Consider the following 19,231-nt stretch of genomic DNA (forward strand, 5'->3'; position numbering starts at 1 on the left):
CAATGAGTTTCAATATGTCTTCATTATTCCAGACAATGCAACTAAGTACCCCAAGGCTCTCCTCCTATGTAAGATGCTAAATCTATAGCTAGGTAGTTAGGCTTATTCTTTTTCAAAGTAGGGATACATAAAGAAATAATCACTCACCAGGGGGCTCCACTTATGCCCAGAATAATGAATCTACTGTGGTAGTGCTTTAAGATCAACCGATTAAAAACCCCAGTGTACCATCTTCAGACAAATGGGTTACCGGCGCATCTTTGCTGAATATTAAAATTCTTGGTGAGAAGTGCTATTGCGAAAGATGGTAAAAACTGGGAGCAGTTAATACCATACCGCCTGTATGCCATTAGAAAAGTATCATGAGCCTCAAGAAGATTTAATCCTTTTGAATTATTATAAGGCAGGCACCAGTGTAGACTCTTAATTATTGCCAGAGAAACTTGGGAAGAAGAGAAAACCACATTTAATATAACATATAACACTATATCATTTACAAGAAGGATTTAAATTAATGTTGACCATCAAATGGGAACACCGCAGAAAGAGCCCAGGCAGCACAGTTATTTTTTGAGCCTTTGTCCGCCCTCCATTATTTAAGGCTTTGTCCAGATTTCTTGAACTAAGAGATTGAGAGGTATGAAGACAATGTTATTGTGATAAAGTTACTCTGCATAAGCTATACCACTCTTATTATAATGCTATGTACAATTTCCTTAGGGAGATAGTGTGAGTAGTATAGCTTTACTGTTACACTGACCTTGCTTCAAGGCTCTACCATTAGAGTAAGTATCTTATACAAAACTATGTTATGTGACTTGAGGACAGACACTGTAAAAGTAAATTGTAAAATTTGGGTAGATTCTCAAAAAATGTCATCATACCCCCAGGAGACTGGCAGTTTGAGGATCCCTGAAGCAGAGCAATGCCAAATCCTTTTGTACCTTATGGACTGCACATCCAACTTGTAATGCCTTATGAAGGTGTGTGCAGACGTCCATGTGGGCAGCTCTCCAAATATCTTTTGCAGAAACATTCCTGCAATGTGCTGCAGATGTAGTTCCTGGCTTAGTGTATAGAGTGTTCTGTTATGTTGCTGTATCTGCATTTGCTGTATGTGGGTTCATTACATTTATCATAACAAAAGACAGCACAGTGAATTAACCATTCAGAAAGCTTTCTTTCCCTGTCTTGCATGAAAAAAGTTCCATTTTCTAACTTCTTTGGGTTTGCTTAGTATAATATTTGAGTGTACTGTGTACATCCAGCAGGTACAAACGGTGCTCTGCATTGTTTTGACAGTTTGCATAAAAAGTGGTAGTTGAATGCACTGGCTAGGAGACATTGTTGATACAACATTTTGCATGAAACAAAGTTTATTCTAGAGTGTCACCATTTCTTTGTGGAATATCAAGGAAGGTGATTTACATGTAAAGGACTGAAATTCTGAATTTCTTTTGCCAAGTGTATTGTATAGGTACTTGTAAGTCAGAAATCCTTCTATCAAATGTAGCAACAGCCAGAAAAAAAGTGTTTTCTGAGAAAGATATTTTTATTTCCAGTCTATTTGCAAATTCAAAGGGAGGTAAAGCTGCTTTCTAGTTCATATCCCATGCATGAGATATATGTCATTTTGGAGGTTATAAGTGCAGAACTCTTACAAAGAAAGCATTTTCAAATGGTCACAGTGTAGTCTAAGGATATATGGACTTTTTAGGTGAATATACTACAGCAGAATTCAAATACTTAAATAATTAAATAACATTGGAATGAGACAATGTAAATGACCCAGACCTTGTGTCCAACAACATACTTTGCACAGTTTTGAATGTGATTTTTTTCATGCATTAGGTCTTTTGGTATGTTTTAAGGTGTTTAAACTTTGAGTAGAAAAGGAAATACTGTTAGTCTTCAAACCTGTACCATCCAGGCTGACAGATCCAAGGTTTTAAGATTAAAATTTAACATACCCCATAGATGTGCCCTTAAGGATCTGTGTAAAGGTTATGGCTATAGTGGAAGAGTGAACAAGCTTATTAGAAAAGGTATTATGGTTATTTTGCCAGGAGAGCAATATCCTAATTAGATTTGCCCTTTCTTGTTTTGCATTGAATAGTGTCTGATGTATCAAAGGAAAAGAATGTAAGGCATAAATTAATGTACAAGTCCATGGACTAGGGCAGCAGAAGATTTTAACCTGACCATTGAAATATGTGGCAAAAATGTCCACCTCTGGAAGTACCCATATTTGTACAATATCCTGAAAAATATGCAAGTCCAGTTTCTATTCATGTGACAGTGTTATTTTCCATCTTACAATTGACTTTGTAAAACTGAAATACGAACTGCTGAAGGATACAAGTTGAGTTGAAATGCTTTATCCCAGTGTCTGCTTGGAAACAGCTAGCTCATTCGTGTTTATTTATGTGCCAAGTTACTATGGAATTGTACATCTTGCTCTGAAGGTCTCTGGACTAGAAATTGTTCAGAGGGTCTGTGAAATACCCTCTTGAAATGACATTTTGCAATGAAACCTGCTGCTCTGCACTGATAGACTGGCTTGCTACAGGGAGGAAATTGTTAAGACCATTTGGATGTGTACGTATCTGTCCTGAGTAAGAAACTAAACTGAATCTATGACTGCATCTGGACTCAAACTATGACGGCACCTAGAAAGGTTATTGATGTCCAAGGGGTCAGAAAAGATTTTTGTCCTTTATTGTTACTCACAAAGGTGTTCTCTTCATCTACTTGACACCAGAGTGCCCATCTTCTTTGCTTTGACCATGTGTGCTCAGCATACCTCTCAACTGTCCCTAATTTTAACTCTGTCTCCCTTAAACCCTCCTAAAACTGGTGACTTTTGGAGAAGAAATGTTGAATTACACTTACTAAATAATGACAATAATTAGAGTTATAGATATTTTTAATTCAGAAAATGTATATTCACACTCTCTTGTTCTGTGAATGTCTAAAGTTAATAGTACTAATATTTTAAAAGTGCCTCTGATTGTCCCTGATTATTTCTGGATTTGTCCCTGATTTTGATGAAATTTGTCCCTGATTGGTTGAGAGCTATGGTGCTCAGTACATTCTTTCACAATAGTTTTCTCCATCACATATAGTATGATATTTATGTGCTCAAATGTTATACTGTAGAGTTTGCTCTTATATCATAACACGTTTTTAGTAGTGATTGGCACTGTGGACAGCATAATTACTTTGATAGGCTTTGACAACAGTATCATTTTTACAATTTCTTGTAGATGGGCTCACCTGGGGTGGGACGATCACTTGCAGTTTTGGTTGTATTGTCTCACCCCAGCGTTCATAATACATGTTATACAACTGAACTGAGCTAGGTCCTATACTGCTGTTAGTTGCACTACAACTGAAGGTGGACAGAAGTTAAATTCCGTTCCTTGTTGGCAGTAATTTAGTAACAATTATTCTAAAACTAAAGTATTTAATGGGAAGCCTGATAGTGATGCAGGGGTTGTTCCCCCAAAAAATTGTGCCATGGAATGTGAAGGGAATAAACCTTCTTTTAAACAGAGATAACTTAGACCAAAGCAAAATCCATGCTGCATTTTTACAAGAGACCTATCTTAGAAAATCCACACTTCCACATCTAATTACATAATGGAAGGCTTGTTTTACATTTTCTGCCTCCTCAAAAAGAAGTATAGTATTACTAGTTAAGAAAAAATTGAGGGTGGCAGAAAACACTAGATGTGGTGGATGATGTGGGTAGATGGTGTATCACCAAGGTGAAAACATCAGAGAGGACCATACTCCTTTGGAGTTTTTATGGCTCTAATAATGAAAACATCTCTGTTTTTACAACATTTTCTGATGCTTTAGAATATTTGGGGGAAGTACTTACCATTAATTATTGGGGTAGGGGTTAACAGGTTTTAAAAAGCACTGAATCTTGATAAAATCCCCACTATGATCATAGGATTATATGATTTACAAGGCAACTGAGCCTCAAGCCCATTTCTGCCTTACCAGCACTCATCCTTAGGCCTTGCCTCTCATTTCAAGGAAGACTAGGGCTGTCGTACCAGGGGGTGATGTTTTGAATACCCATCCAGATGTCCATCTCTTTTTTAAATGCAAACAAGTAAAATATAAGTCACTGGAACCACGAGCAGCTGGTAATGAAGAGTTTTATTAGACTCAAACAAATTTTAAAACCGCAAAAGCAGTTATGTTATAAAGAACATACACATATATGTAGGAAGACATGACCAATTAAGAATGGTACCTCTGAATGTGGCAGGTGTATTTTCTGTAGTAGTTTCATTTGTTGTGATAAATACTTCACTCATCCAGTTTCTAACAAGACCTTTAGACTTAATGCATATGGTAACTGTGAAACTAGAAATGTTGTCTATCCGCTAGATGTGTTGCAAGTCAAGCATTTTATGTGGGTAAAATGAACTAGAGGTTAAAAGATTGTATCTGCAACCACCTGTCTGAGATTAAAAGAGAAATAGTTACAAATGGTCTATATAAACGCATTAGAGACAATGGCTCTGGACATAGTTTTAAATTTTCAAATTTAAGAGTAGTTGACAATAATATACATGGGAGTAATATTAATGATTTTACTGAAAAGGAAGAATTTAATTGGATTTTATGCTTAGGGGCACATATTTTGCCTTGTTTGAATGGCTACGTATCTTTAAAGCCTTTATTGAAAGAGAAACACAAACAAGCCCAATTGTTATCATGTGACCCACTTTGATACTATATAAATGGTGGATGGTATTCTTTGTAGTTTTTGTTGTATATGCCTGAAGAAGCCTTGTTTAAGGGGAAAGTTTTTACTACCAGTTTTAAAAGTTGAGTCTAATAAACCTCTTCATTACCAGCTGCTTGTGGTTCCAGTGACTTCTGTTTTACTTGTTTGTTTTTATTTTGTAGTCACTGGATTTACTTGCGTACTGCCTGTATTTTTCTGCCTCTTTTTTAAATGCAGACAGTTTGTCATACTGCTTAACTTAGAGATGGAGTTTGTTCCAGAGAAGGGGTGGGTGCTGCTGAACCAATCTATCCTTCCCTTAGTCTTATTTATTTGCAGGAATAGATTTAGATCTGTGGTTCTGATGTTAGCTGGACTGCTTGGTTTTTTTGAGGTATAAGAGTTCTTGGACTGCTGGATCCCTTATAGCCTATATAAAAAAATGAGTAAAGAGATGAAGTCTTCAGTCTTTGTAGCCCATATCTTTTAAGCCCCGATCTTTTTAGTTACAAACCTCTGGGGTGTTTCCAATTGCTTGATATAGTTATTAGTGTACTTCCTAAAGCAGGCATTGTATTCGGTGATGGGTCTAATCAAAGGGGCAAAGGAGAGCACTGAACTGAGGACTGCTTTTGGTCTGGAAGATATATATATGATCTGGAAGAAATACTTGAAAACTAATTGGTTATGTCCTTGCACTAACCCCGACTAGTGACCTCTCTATTTCTTAGGTGCCTTACCTTCAACTACTTCTAACGTTTTTCTACCACTCCATTTCAGAAAGAGTCAATTGTATAACTGCTGCTCCATTTGTCTTAAACCTGAATGTAATGTTATGTATGTTTGACTTTGAAAACAATGTTATGTTTTGTAAAGTGTTTTATAATAACTTAGTACTATATGTGCTAAATGCTGGTATTGCTTATGACTGTAATCTGATTGAAACTAGCATTTACTAAATGTTCAATGTGAATTATTATCTTGGAGCTTTTCTCCCCGGGTCTCCACTGAAAATGGAAATGTATCCAGTCGGACTATCCTGGTCAACAAATGTAAAATAAATATATATATATATATATATATATATATATATATATATATATATATATATATATATATATATATATATATATATATACATATATATATATATATATATATATATATATATATATATATATATATATATATATATATATATATATATATATATATATATATATATATATATATGGGTCTACTACTAATGCCCGAACGACGATTCCCGACGGAAAACTTACGGCGCCAGATGACCGACAGGTAAGTGTACCGACAGGGTGATTTGCCGACAGTGGAAAGACCGACAAGGGAATGTGCGATCGCGACACGGTAAGTGTGCGATGGTGACGGAGTTAGGAGCGGTCAGGTAAGTGCTCGAGATTGTGGGATGTCGGGTTAGGCTGTGGGAAAGGTGAGTGTGTGTTCGTGTCGGAGGTATGGTTCGGGTAAGGTAAGTGTGTGCTAGTGAGGGACTGTAGTTTAGGGACGGGTTAAGTGAGTTAGGGTTAGGGTGCAGGTAGGTGATGTGTGCGTTAGTGTCGGAGCTTGGGCTAGGGGTGGGTTAAGTGAGTTAGGGTTAGGGTGCAGGTAGGTGATGTGTGCGTTAGTGTCGGAGCTTGGGCTAGGGGTGGGTTAAGTGAGTTAGGGTTAGGGTGCAGGTAGGTGAAGTGTGCGATAGTGTCGGACCTTAGGGTTAGGGTTTGGGTCAGGGCTAGTGTGTATGCTATGTAGTGTCGCGTGTTGTTTACGTTCCGTGTCGGTGTAATGGTGTTCGGTGTAATGGTGTTCGGTGTTTTGCGTTGTCGGGTTTGTGTGATGTCGGTCATCTGGCGTCGGGGAGTTTTCCGTCGGGGAATCGTCGTGTCGGTAATTAGTAGTAGACCCATATATATATATATATATATATATATATATATATATATATATATATATTTTTTTTTTTTTTTTTTTTCCCATTGTGCAAGATAAAAGGATTTCCTAACTACTGTTGCAAGGTGATGGTCAAATGTTACAGAGTTCTCCATCTGGATAACTGGAGATCTGAAAAGAAGATGCCAAATAACAGAGGTCCCACCACAGATCTCAGCAGAATTCTACTGGTGCTCCCATGTTCTCTCAGCAGTTGCACCTCCTAATCTTACTGTGTGGGTCCTGTCTCTAAGTCATCTGGCTATCCACCTAACAATTTATGGGTCAGTTCGAAGCTCTTTCAAATCGATTATTAGATTTGCAAGTGGTATGGTATTCACTGCCTTGGCTAGATTATGCTATCCTGTGTGGATAGCTTGAACACAGGCCACAGCTTGAATAACTCTTTCAAAGAAGCTCACCAGACTCACTATGCAGTGTCTACCCCTGGCAAAGCTCGATTGCTGACAGCTGGGTAACATAAGATTGCTGATATCATAGTTAATTAGTTCAGATATAATACTCTCCATGACTTTAAATATAAGGCTTCTTGGAGTGATGAGCCTGTAATTCCCAGGGCCTGTGGTCGGTTTACTCTTGTGGAGTGTCATCACAACAGTTGTGTGTCACTCCCATGGGTTAAACCCAGTTACTAAGGTCAGGTTGAAGAGGTTGTGGAGTGGATCCACTCAGTACATTCTTAGTACTATTAATTAAACAATCCGGTATGTTGTCAGGCCTAATGGATGAGACAGTCTTTATTTTGCGGAGTACTTTCATTACATGTACCTTTGTAATGGTTGGTGGATGAGTTCTACCAGGGGTAAGTGCATTTGGAGTAGAAGTCTCTGGGATGAAGTTAGTACTGAATTTATTAGCCAGTATGTTGGTAATATCTATTAGATCAGAGTAGTTGGTACCATTATGAATAAGCTCAGAGCAATGTTGGGTATTGTTTCTGATTTTTGTGGCATAACTAAGGAAGGATTTGTAGTTGTCTTTAGCCTTTCTAGCTAGTCTGAGTTCATGGTGATGATCAAATGATCAATTTCAACAACTGGCTAAGCTTCTGGTGTCATTCAAAGGGGATCCAGTGTCTGTCAGCCTGGGACGACATGCTTGACAAGCCACATTGCTTCACAAGAGACAGCTTGCACCTGTCACCCCTAGGCTTTCAAATACTGGCCAAGACTCTTGCTGCCCCCATAGTGCCTTTTTTAGGCAAGGCTCAAACGTCAAACCTACCTCAGTAAACAGCACAATTAACAATAAAACTGAGGGTTATGCTACTCAATGCCATGAGTTTAAATCTCAAAATGCACACGCTCGAAGCACTCCTCAGTATGGAGAACGTCGACATCTGAGCAGTAACTGAAACCTGGTTCAAGGCTCCAGAGAGCACCCCAGCACTACTGGGCTACAACTCATACCACACATTTCGGCCATAGAACATGGACCGAAACACAAAAGGACGGGGTGTATCCATATTCATCAAGGATACCTACACTTACAGGTTAGTAGCGCAGCATGATACCTCTGAGATCATCCATGTGCAACTAACATCTGGCAAATCTGCAATGCAAATTGTGGCCTGCTACAGATCACCCTCCATGACCCAGGACCACCACTCCATTTTTCTGGAGACACTGGAAAACATGAAGGTCCTACCAAACACCCTGATATTGGGCGATTTCAATTACTCTACCATTCACTGGGAAAACTACTCAAGTACAAATTCCCAGGCCCAGCGCTTCCTGGAATTCATCAACTCAAACGCCCTGGATCAGCTGGTAAACTCCCCTACCAGAGGTGAAAACATATTGGACCTGGTCATCACCAACATGGGCAACAGGTGTTCCACACCGGAGGTCAACCCGTCACTGGTTAGATCAGACCATAAACTAATCACTCTGGATGTCCACACTCCACCACCACCCCCAACTAAGGAAACTACAGTAAAAATCTTTTCTAAAGCAAACTTCACCTTACTTAAGACAGAGGTGGTAAGTTTCACAGCCCCCACGCTAAAGGATAACGCTGCCCAAGATGCAGAAACCTTTACAAATGCACTCTATGAGCACCTACAAGGATGCATGGATCGTGCCATCCCTAACAAAACCAAGATTCACTCCTCTAAGAGAAGGAAACCAGTTTGGTGGACCCCTGCACTAAACAGGCTATACAATAGAAGGAGGAAACTAGTTCAGAAAAAAAAAACAAATCCCAAGAAGGATAGACATCCCTGATCAGTATCAGTAAGAAACTGAGGTCCCCTCATGAAATCATCCAAGGCTAACTTTGAAAGAAAAATAGCCAAGGATTCAAAAGATAACTACAAAGCCTTCTTTAGCTATGTTAAGAATCTAAGTGGCACCTCGCAGATATGCACTGAACCAGTGCAAAATAGCACAAAATATAGTGAACCTACTGATATTGCCAACATCCTGGCAGATAGATTCAGTGCAAACTTCACCCCCCCCCCTCACCTCCAAAAGGGCCCACAACAATACCGGAAAAGTGTAGTGTCCCAAAAATCACAGACACACAGGTGAAAACAGCCCTTTCAAAAGCCAAAAACACAGCATCAATGGGACCAGATGGTGTCCCAGGCTGCGTCTTGCAAGAAATACAGAACGAACTATCCCCCCACCTAAACACGCTGTTCAACCTCAACCTCTCCACAGGCTATGTGCCCATAGAATGGCACACAGCAATGGTTATTCCTCTCCACAAAGGAGGGGCCACAACTGACCCTGGTAACTATAGCCCCATAAGCCTGACTAACCTGGTCTGCAAGGCTATGGAGCGCATCATCATGGAACTCATTAACAAAGACATTGGAAACCTCCAAGCACTTGACCCGACCCAGTTCGGCTTTGTTAAGGACAGATCATGCCTACTAAACCTGGTTGATTTCTTCGAGACAGTCACCAAGACCATAGACAAGGGAAAGGTGGTTCACACAGCCTACCTTGACCTCGCCATGGCTTTTGATACCATTCCCCACTCGGGTATTACAGAAAAACTCATCAGCCTGAACATAAACCCCTACGTCACGAGATGGGTTGCCAACTGGCTTACAGACAGAACTCACACGGTAAGAATAGCGTGCTCCAGGTCCAACTCTAAACCAGTTACAAGTGGTGTCCCACAAGGCTCGGTCCTAGGACCCCTACTGTTCAGCATATACTTCTCAGAAGTACAGGCAAACACAGGAGGACTATGGCTAACCAAGTTTGCCAATGACTGTAAACTGAGAGCCATAATTGACTCTCCGGCTGACACGGACATCCTCCAAAAGGGCCTTACTGAGACAGACACCTGGTGTCAAAGTCATGGCCTCAAGCTAAATGTCAAAAAATGCATATTCATCCCATCTGGGATAAACAAAACACCCACGAATTACCACATAGGTGGCAGACCCCTTAATACAGAAGAGGTAATAAGAGATCTGGGGACCCAGGTAGATAGTAATCTCTCCTTTGACAATCATATTGCCAAAGTAGTTAGGAAATCCTTCTATGTGGCCCATCTAATTACTAAAGGGTTCGCATCTTGAAATAAAGAGATTATAGTGCCCCTCTACTCGTCACTCATTAGACCCATCATAGAGTACAATGCCCCATTTTTGATGTACCTCACAAGACACTTCCAACAGTCGGAAAGACCACACACCTCACCAAGAGGATTACTGGTCTCAAACGTATGTCCTATGCAGCCCGACTGAAAAAACTCTGGCTGTATTCAGTGGCATATCGCTTACTCAGAAGTGATCTCTGCCTGACTTACAAAGCCATGTCCAACTCAGAATTGATGAACATGCTCCACCTAAAGAAATCCAAGTCACTGTGAGCCATGCGTCCTAGTGAGCTAAACCTCACCACAACAATAAATAGAACATGTTGGAGGGATAGATTCCTGTCACAGAGACTCCCCATGCTTTGGAACAAAATTCCAAATTACATCAGGCAGAGCCCCTCACTAACACTCTTCAAGAGAAACCTTGACGAGTGGATGGGTAACAGAAAATACACCCCTGGGATCACTTCATTGGCTTTGCTTGACAGAGGATCAGTTAATTAATCAATGGGGCAGTGAAAGCTGACACTCTCTGACTAGGCTTATAAATGCTGCCCTCGGGCAGATAGCCTAGTACCTACCTATGAACCTATGGGATATCTGTTTTTCTTATGTCCTTTTAAATTTTCTTATCTAGCTGTTTGATGTTCTCCTTCATTTAGGGGTAATTTGTTCTGCTATATAGGTTAAGGAGTTTCTGCCTTTTATTACACAGTTTATTCTTGAGGGTCTCCATACTGGTTTGTTCTCACTGCCCCATTTGCTTGGTCTAGTTGTGACTGCCAAATTATCACATTTGTCCAGGTTTGAGTAGGACTTTTCTGAAGGAGGATTAGACTACCAACAAATAGAGCACAAGTGCCTGACTTTCAAAAGAATTTCCCTCTTAGGGATCCGTGACAGTATAAATTACCTGATACCACTTATTTCACATTTATCTCTCCAGTGGCAGGACGTCACCAGCAGACAAAATTATTTTTATTCTGTATTTCGCTGCTGAATCAAGTATACAATGTAGAACCTGTGATTCATTTTCCTCTGATCACAGTTTGCTGTACCTTGAGTTAAGAACTCTTCTATGGCTTTAATTTCATTGCACATATAAAACAGAAACCCTCTCCTCCTGGAAAGTAAGCCTAATATTTATGTACTTTGGAAATGGATCATTGAATACTGGGGCAGTTGCAAGGAGGCAAATGTTTTGCAAGTGACATCCTTGGAAACCTTCAAATATCTGATTTGTGGAGAACTACAATGTCTAAGGTAGGCTCAGAAAGAAAGTACTTACAGGAATTAGCCCATCCTGAACATCAGATTGCTTCACCGGAAACTAGTGTTAAAGGTAGGTTGAGTAAACCTCCCACATTATATCAACTCTTTATTCTGAAAGGACCTCATAGGACATTACAATCTGCTTATTCACATATAGGAATGGACAAGATCTGAACCTTCTATTAGGCAAAATATATACATTCTCCAAAGAAGCTCCTGGCTCACAGATTGAAAGCTAGAAAGAGGGAGCAAGTTATTGATTATTTAAACAATGATGGAGCCCACCAATATCCCCCCAGTCATTAATAATATGTTTCACTTCTATAATTCTTTTTATTCACAGAGCTCATCCTCTGAAACTTCTGCCTGTTAGACCATCTTTAAAAAATTAATAACTCCAGCCAGTAGAATGTAAAATGCAGGGTCAGGAAATCACCAGTAAAGCAAAAAACATATATATTTTAATGAGTCAATAAAAACATAATACATATCATCCTTTAAGCACTTTCATCCCTAAGGAAGTGGAACTTCATCAGAACGAATAACAAAAAATGACTCCCTCGGAGAATGCATGATGTTAACATTTGCAGGTTCCAAAAGAAACTGTACTCTATAAGATCCTCAGCAAGCTACTTTCTTTTTTTTACTTTGAATGCTGCTGAGGTAAATCTTTGGTTATTTCATCTTTAAAAAAATCGCATGCCCACAAATCTCAGAGCCTGATTCAGAGATGTTAAATAGATGTTTCACCTTGGGAGAGGTAATTCAGGCCATAGACTCAGCAGACTTCAGTAAAACTGATAAATAGACAAATTATGTTAGCCAGATGGTCCTTATTTGCAGTAAGTTGTATGTTTCTGTGTAGGCTAGACCTCTGTATTACTGCATATCATTTCTCACTGGATGCCAAGTTTGATGAAATATGACATTATCACAAGTTCTAAATCTTAAGTAAAGATAAATAATAATATTAATTAATAAGTAATATTAATGTCTGAATTCAGAAAAATAAATAACACTGATATTTTATATTTTTAGGTTGACCGCATGTCTTTTCCATGTGGTTGCACAAAAGAAGGCTGCAGCAATACTGCAGGTAGAATTGAATTCAACCCCATTCGAGTACGGACTCATTTTTTGCACACAATAATGAAGATGGAATTGGAAAAGAACAAAGATCAACACAACATATTTGCCCTGAATGGTTGTCAAAGTGAAGCAACTCTTCAAGGAAACACAACAACCTGTTCCCAGCCCCCATTAGAATATTCCATAGCAGAGACATTTGGGACAGAAACAGAACAACAAACTGCTGTTTTGCACTTACAGTCAGCTGAGGAAATGGACCAACAGGGAGAAGAGGACGAAGAGGAGGAAGAAGATGCAAGTAGTTTCTGTAGTGGTGTTACAGATTCAAGCACACAGAGTCTACCTGCAAGTGAATCTGATGAAGATGAGGAGGAGGAAGAAGAAGAAGAAGAAGATGAAAAAGGTGAGGGGTATAGGGAAGAAATACCATCTTCTATAGTTTCTCACACAGAGGTAGTGCCAATTACATCAGTTCTATGCTATTCTGATGGATCAACAATGCATGAGAACCATAGTGATAATGCATCCTACTATGGGAGCTCTCCTGCTGTCTATTATCAGATAGACAGTCATTCGTCCTCCACTGCAGACCAGCCATCGGAAGCATACCGGGAGATAGCAACAAAGAAGAATGGGTCTCTTTCTCTTCTGCCTTATAGCATTGCATCGGAACCGTACACTGACTATGCACAAGTTGAACATAGATATGGCAACCATCAGTATTCAGTAACAAATCCATCAGTTATAGTCTGCTGTTCATCAGAGCATGACAGTACTGCTCAATGTAATGGAGTGTACCATGAGCAGAATGGAGTGTACCATGAGCAGAATGGAGTGTACCATGAGCAGAGGCACAGTCACCCTCACATGGAACTTCAGACCTATTTGAACAATGCTTCTGAAGATGGATATGGTTTACCTCCAAATAGTAATTGTGACTCCTTTGATCATTGCACTGACAATTCCAAAGGCCTTTCAGATGGCATTAAGTCACATGACAGCATTAAATCCTCGGTGGTTGAAACAGTTTCTGTTTAGAATATTTAGTGTTTTCTCAAATGGGTTGTATGCTTATCTCTATAGACCTCCAAAAATACAGCTGTTATTCTATGATCAGGAGTAATTTAAAGCACCAAGAAAACAAACCTTGCCTTGGTTAATGCTTTAGTTAAGTGTTTTAAACCATATTTGTTACATTGTGCAAAAATATTAATTTAAGAAGTACACAACATTCAATTTTGAGTCTTGTGTTTTGGTAGATTATGTTAAAAATGTACTGATCCTTCAAAGCAGCCTACCTGCCATACATATTCTCTAACTGGAAAATGAAATGTCAGCTAGATTAAAGGTCTATAGTTTCACATGCTTTGTTCCCAGGTCCATACTAGGCTGTTAATTGGTGCTTGAAAATGATCATTCTAAGATTTTGAAGCTGGAGACGTATTATAAAATATTTTGTGTACAAGTGGCCATTGTGAAAAAAAATGTTTTGCTGCATATGTGCTTTAAATTCATTGTATTTTTTAATGTTCATGTTTGGATATAAATTGTTAGCATGTTCCTGACATGAGTGTCACTGAATTTTCCTTGATTTGGATTTGATATATTCCTAGACTGCTTAACACTTTCATATGGCTTTTTGAAATAATATAGAACTTTGTTCTTTAAGTTCTGAACAGATATTTCCTGGATTTTTAAAACTCACTGCATGCTCTCAAGTATCCTTGCTCTGTGTCATGGTTCTGTTACATCTAGTTTATAAACTGAAAAATGCCTGAGAACTGGGTTTGTGGATATCCACAGTTTCCCGGTCATATAGTGGTAATCTTTCCACTGCTGCCTCTATCTGCAGGCCCATTTTTCAGTTATTTACTTTTGCTTAAATACAGTTTTTCAACTTCAGCTATGTTAAAACTACTGATAGTATGTTTCCTGCTGTTTTCAAAATGCAGATATTGTTGAATATACACATCCATGTTTGCTCTTATTGAAAGGAGTTCATTTTGTCTAAATGTATATGTTTCCTGGCAAATTTATTACAAATGTAGAGGCATCATTCTGCAGGTAGAAGATGTGGTAATAACTGGTACAGAGCAGAAGTAATTAATGGCAACAGCTGCACCACTTACTTGCAAGCTGAAATAGCAGGTCAGCATCTCAAAGAGCCCTTTGACTGGTTGCTCCGTTCTGCTTATTTTTTTGCCCCTTTGGGCTTATTTGATCTACCTCTTCTTACAGATCACAATTGCAACATGTTTTCTTGGATCACTATCAGTTAATCTGCAAAAAAATGACTTAAAATATGATACATTTAGTGGATTACCTACTAAGTGTAAAACAAAGTGGAGTGACAGTTCATAGTCCTTCTCTGGAACAAACTTCCACTCCCAATTAAGCAATGCAACATGCTTTCTACCCTCAAAAATGAATTAGACAATCAGATGGGTATTAACAAATTCACCCCAGTTTGACTGGCTTAAACTTCTTGAAAAAGGAGATAAGGTCTAAGGGGGGGGGGGTACTGGCAAGATGTAAATGGCCACAGGGCCTAGCTGCCTTGTATTTTCTATAATTCTCACTTTACTGCATGTCTGGCGTATATGAGCCACTTGGCTGGTGTTAGCAAGTTAGCTATGGCAAAAAACCCTATTAAAAGTTTGGCTTAATCTACAAAAAGTAGACAAAGCACACTATTAACACCACTGACTTGTAGTCAAATGTAAACAGAAACTAAAAAAAATGTATATTGTATGAAGCTTATTTGTTAACCATATCCAAACTACAACATAAATTCCTGAAGATGCATTATATAAAAGAATTGCACTTAAAGTCCATCCTTGTCTTTTGATCTGCAAAAACACACACGAGTAAAGTAGCTTCTTTCTTTTATGGGGATTAGCTAATTCAAACAACAAATTTCAGAGTTAGTATTGATTGTTGTAACAAGTGAGAAAAAATATGTTTCTTTTCTTTGTCAGATGCCTAGTAACATCACACTGTTAAAGGAAAACTGATTTATGTTTTGTCAGTACAGTGCACAAAAGTACATATCTAAGGTTTAAGATTAAATGGTTCTGATAAAAAACAATAAACAATAATGCAGTAATAGAACAGCAGACCTTGTGCATAATATTAATAGCCAAAGCAAATAAGAAAATAAATACAGGGGGAATTTAATAAAGCCTACATGGACTTTTTTTCCATGTAGGCATACTGGCACACTACTTACATGAAAGTAAGCAGGCATGCGATCCAGGAAACAGAGCTGATTGCAGCGCATGCACGTGCCTGCACGGATGTATCCATGGCATGCAAATTACCTGATAAGCAGGTGACTTGCATGCAAATGAGGGTGGTAGAGTAATCCAGGAAGCAGATAGGCAGTCCTCCAGACCCCATGTTGTTATTCGTAGTGTACACAGAAATATTCCATGTACAGGATGTAAAAAAAACAACAGGGGCCATAAAAGGGCAGTAAAAGGGCAGGTAGATTGGCAGAAATAACATAGCAGACACAAATATGCGCAAAATTATCCACTGTGTGTCCAAAACCGTATAGAAAATAATTTAAAAAAAATTGTTTTAATAATCTGGGTATGCTTGCGTGGTGTGCCACAGTGCGCAAACATGCTTTTATGAAAAAAAAAAAACTAGTGTAGTAACCAAAGTTATTAGTATGTGACAGAAATGTATTATAGGGCCCTGCATGGAGTATCTACAATGGTGGAATGGTTCTGTTGCTAAGGAGGCAGTGCCTGGAACCGTGTTGTTTTCAGGTTGTGTGCACAGATCCCTATGCAAATGAGCTGTGGTTACTGAATAGCACAAATGAGTATCCATGTCTGCAGATCCCATCCATGTAGACACAGAACCATGTTGGTTTCCACACAAGAGGTAAATGACATCAAAGGGAGCATGTTTGAGGACTTGTGAGCTCATTGGAGCTCAGCAGTGCCTGTTTGCATGGCGCAGCACTCTGCTGTACAGGGGGGGTGTAACTGTGTCTAAGTCATGTTTACCTTTGGGGTGAATGTTTCATCAAGTTTAGGCGTGCTTGCATGGCACGCTGCTGTGCTGAGCATGACTTTTCATGGGGGCATGTACACTGAGAGCTGAACACTGTTTACCTTCATGGGTGTATGTGCACGGCATGCTGCAGTGCTGAGCGAGGAAGACTGTCTAAAACAAAATTGTCCGAGAAAGGCAATGATATCTTAATTACTGATGACTCCTGTTTCACTTAAACTAGGGCCATTAACAGTCCTTAATGATATACTTGACAGGTGGAATGCATCATAGGTAGCCAGTCACACATGCTGCACCTACAGCAGAGCACTATAAAGGTTGCATACACCCTACAATCTGATTTCACCTCCATACTCTGCACCAGTGGAGTACAGAATTGGGAGTTTTAACTGAAGGAATGCTAAGGGCTGCTGCAGGTCTGCTACATATGTATGCGCTAGATGCTGAGGTCAGTGCTCCTGCTGCTACTGACTATAGGCCTAGAATGAGAAGGAGAAGAGTGTAGAGGCCCAGGGCATCTTCCAGGAGCTACATGAGCTGGAGATTGTAGAGTGCTACAGGGTAGACAAGGACATACTACAAGAACTCACAGAGCTCTGCTGACCCCAATGCAGAGCCAGAGCCAACAGAGGGAAACCCATCCCACTGGAAAAAAGGTATGTGTAGCTCTTAGAATACTAGCTATAGGTACTTTCCAAAGAGCAACTGGGGACATGATGGGGGTCTCACAGGCATCAGCATCCAGGGTACTCTACCAGTTCCTGGATGCCATGCTACCACATGCCAGTGAGTACATTTATTTCCCCCTCACCCCTGAGGAGATGGCCAGCAATATGCAATACTTATACCATGTAGCACACTACCCTGAGGTACTGGGTGCCATAGGTGGTACTCATGCACTCATCAAAGCAACACCTGGTGAGGAGGGCAGAATCTACATTAACCGCAAGGGGTACCACTCCATCAACTGCTGGGTCATGCCTAATGCCTAGGGCACTATCATGAATGTGTGTGCTGGCAGCCCTGGCAGTTATCACAACTCTCATATCTGGCACTTATCACAGTTGTACCAGATGTTTGCTATGGGGGACATCCCACACAGGCATTTACTGGGGGATGCTGGCTACACCATGGATGATGACACCCATCAGAAATACACACACACACACCCATGGAGGAAAGCCATAATGAGGCACACACACAAACTAGTAACATCATAGAGCATGTGTTTGGACTGCTGAAGGCATGGTTCCAATGCCTCGATATATCTGGTGGAGCCTTTGAGTAGTCTCCAGCCACATGTGCACACATATTCACAGTATGTGCTATGCTACACAGTATGATCTGGTGGAAACAGCTGCAACAGGATCGGCAAAAGGAAGGGATACACAGCCCCCCACCAGTGCCTAGATCACCACAGTCACACCCACAGGGGGACTCTGAGGAGGAAACCCCAGAGGCTGTCCCTGTAGGCAGATGTAGACATGCCCAGTATGCCCTGGCCTTGGTCAAGAGACAATGCATAGCATAAGCACTGACAACCTAGGGCCCTAGGGACTGACATCTTACTCCGAATTGGATACTTATTAGTAGAAATGATGCCAGCCAGCCCACACAACCTGTACCTAACCATGTATTGGCTGTGTACAGCATGCATCATACAGAGTCAGCCTCGAACTTCAGGTCTGCCAACTGCTGCATTCACAACGTAAGTTACATACCTATTCACCACTTCTAAGGGGTACTAGTATATGGTAGCATATGTATGGACCCGCTGCATGTATGCAAGGGAATATAGGTTCATAGGTTGGTACTAGGCTATCAGCCCTAGGGCCTATACAAGCCTAGCCATAACAATTCCCTGGCTATTTCTTCCCACATTATTTACTTTCCTGGACCCCTGATATAGTGGATTACTGAGCTACTTGGGAAGATCTAACAGCCACTTGGGACAACAAGTACTGTGTCCAATAATATGTGCTCCATAATATGCACTAGACCACATGGCTGAAATGTCCACTACATTATTCAAGGGAGATGGCAAACAGCGGGGTCACATGGCATTCTCACAACTGTCTATGCCAGCAGAGCATGGGCTGGTCGTCCCCCATTACCAACACATCAGTGTACACATACAACCACTGTAACAGTAAATCTGCAGTGATATATCAGCAGACCAGCCAATTTCAGGGCTATGACATAGAACCTGGCCCCACATTATATGTCTCATGTAATGCAGGTCTAACAATGTATGTCAGTATGCTGTTGATTGTGTGATGAATGATGCATTCCCCTGCCTGGCAGCCTGTGTGGCTCATTAGGCTAGGGACATTACCATGGGTGATGGTGTTGGCCTGAATCTGGCAGTATCCACATCTTTTGCATGTGAGGTAGTCGTACGGTGGTATCCCCACAGACTGTCATACCCCTCAATCTGTTACTGCATGAAAGCTGGACAAAGCCAGAGAGAATGGGGGGACAAAGGGCCAAAACTAGAGACAAACATTCAGATGCTCTGATTCACCTAGAAGGTGGCTAGTATGAAAGCAGGTTGCATCAGTACAGCAT

The 19,231-nt window shown here is 40.2% G+C and overlaps 1 protein-coding gene across 1 annotated transcript in view; it reads left to right on the forward strand.

Moving 5' to 3' along the window:
- CSRNP3 (cysteine and serine rich nuclear protein 3) overlaps positions 1-14,202 on the forward strand; it is a 605,683-nt gene extending 591,481 nt beyond the window's left edge. The window contains exon 5 of the mRNA XM_044075605.1: positions 12,587-14,202. Coding sequence (XP_043931540.1) covers positions 12,587-13,675 — 1,089 coding nt within the window. The 3' untranslated portion in view covers positions 13,676-14,202. The remainder of the gene's footprint in view (positions 1-12,586) is intronic.
- Positions 14,203-19,231: the final 5,029 nt, after the last annotated feature.

The sequence above is a fragment of the Protopterus annectens genome, chromosome 6.part1, assembly GCF_019279795.1.
Source record: "Protopterus annectens isolate FY-2018-M chromosome 6.part1, PAN1.0, whole genome shotgun sequence".
NCBI lineage: Eukaryota > Metazoa > Chordata > Ceratodontiformes > Protopteridae > Protopterus > Protopterus annectens.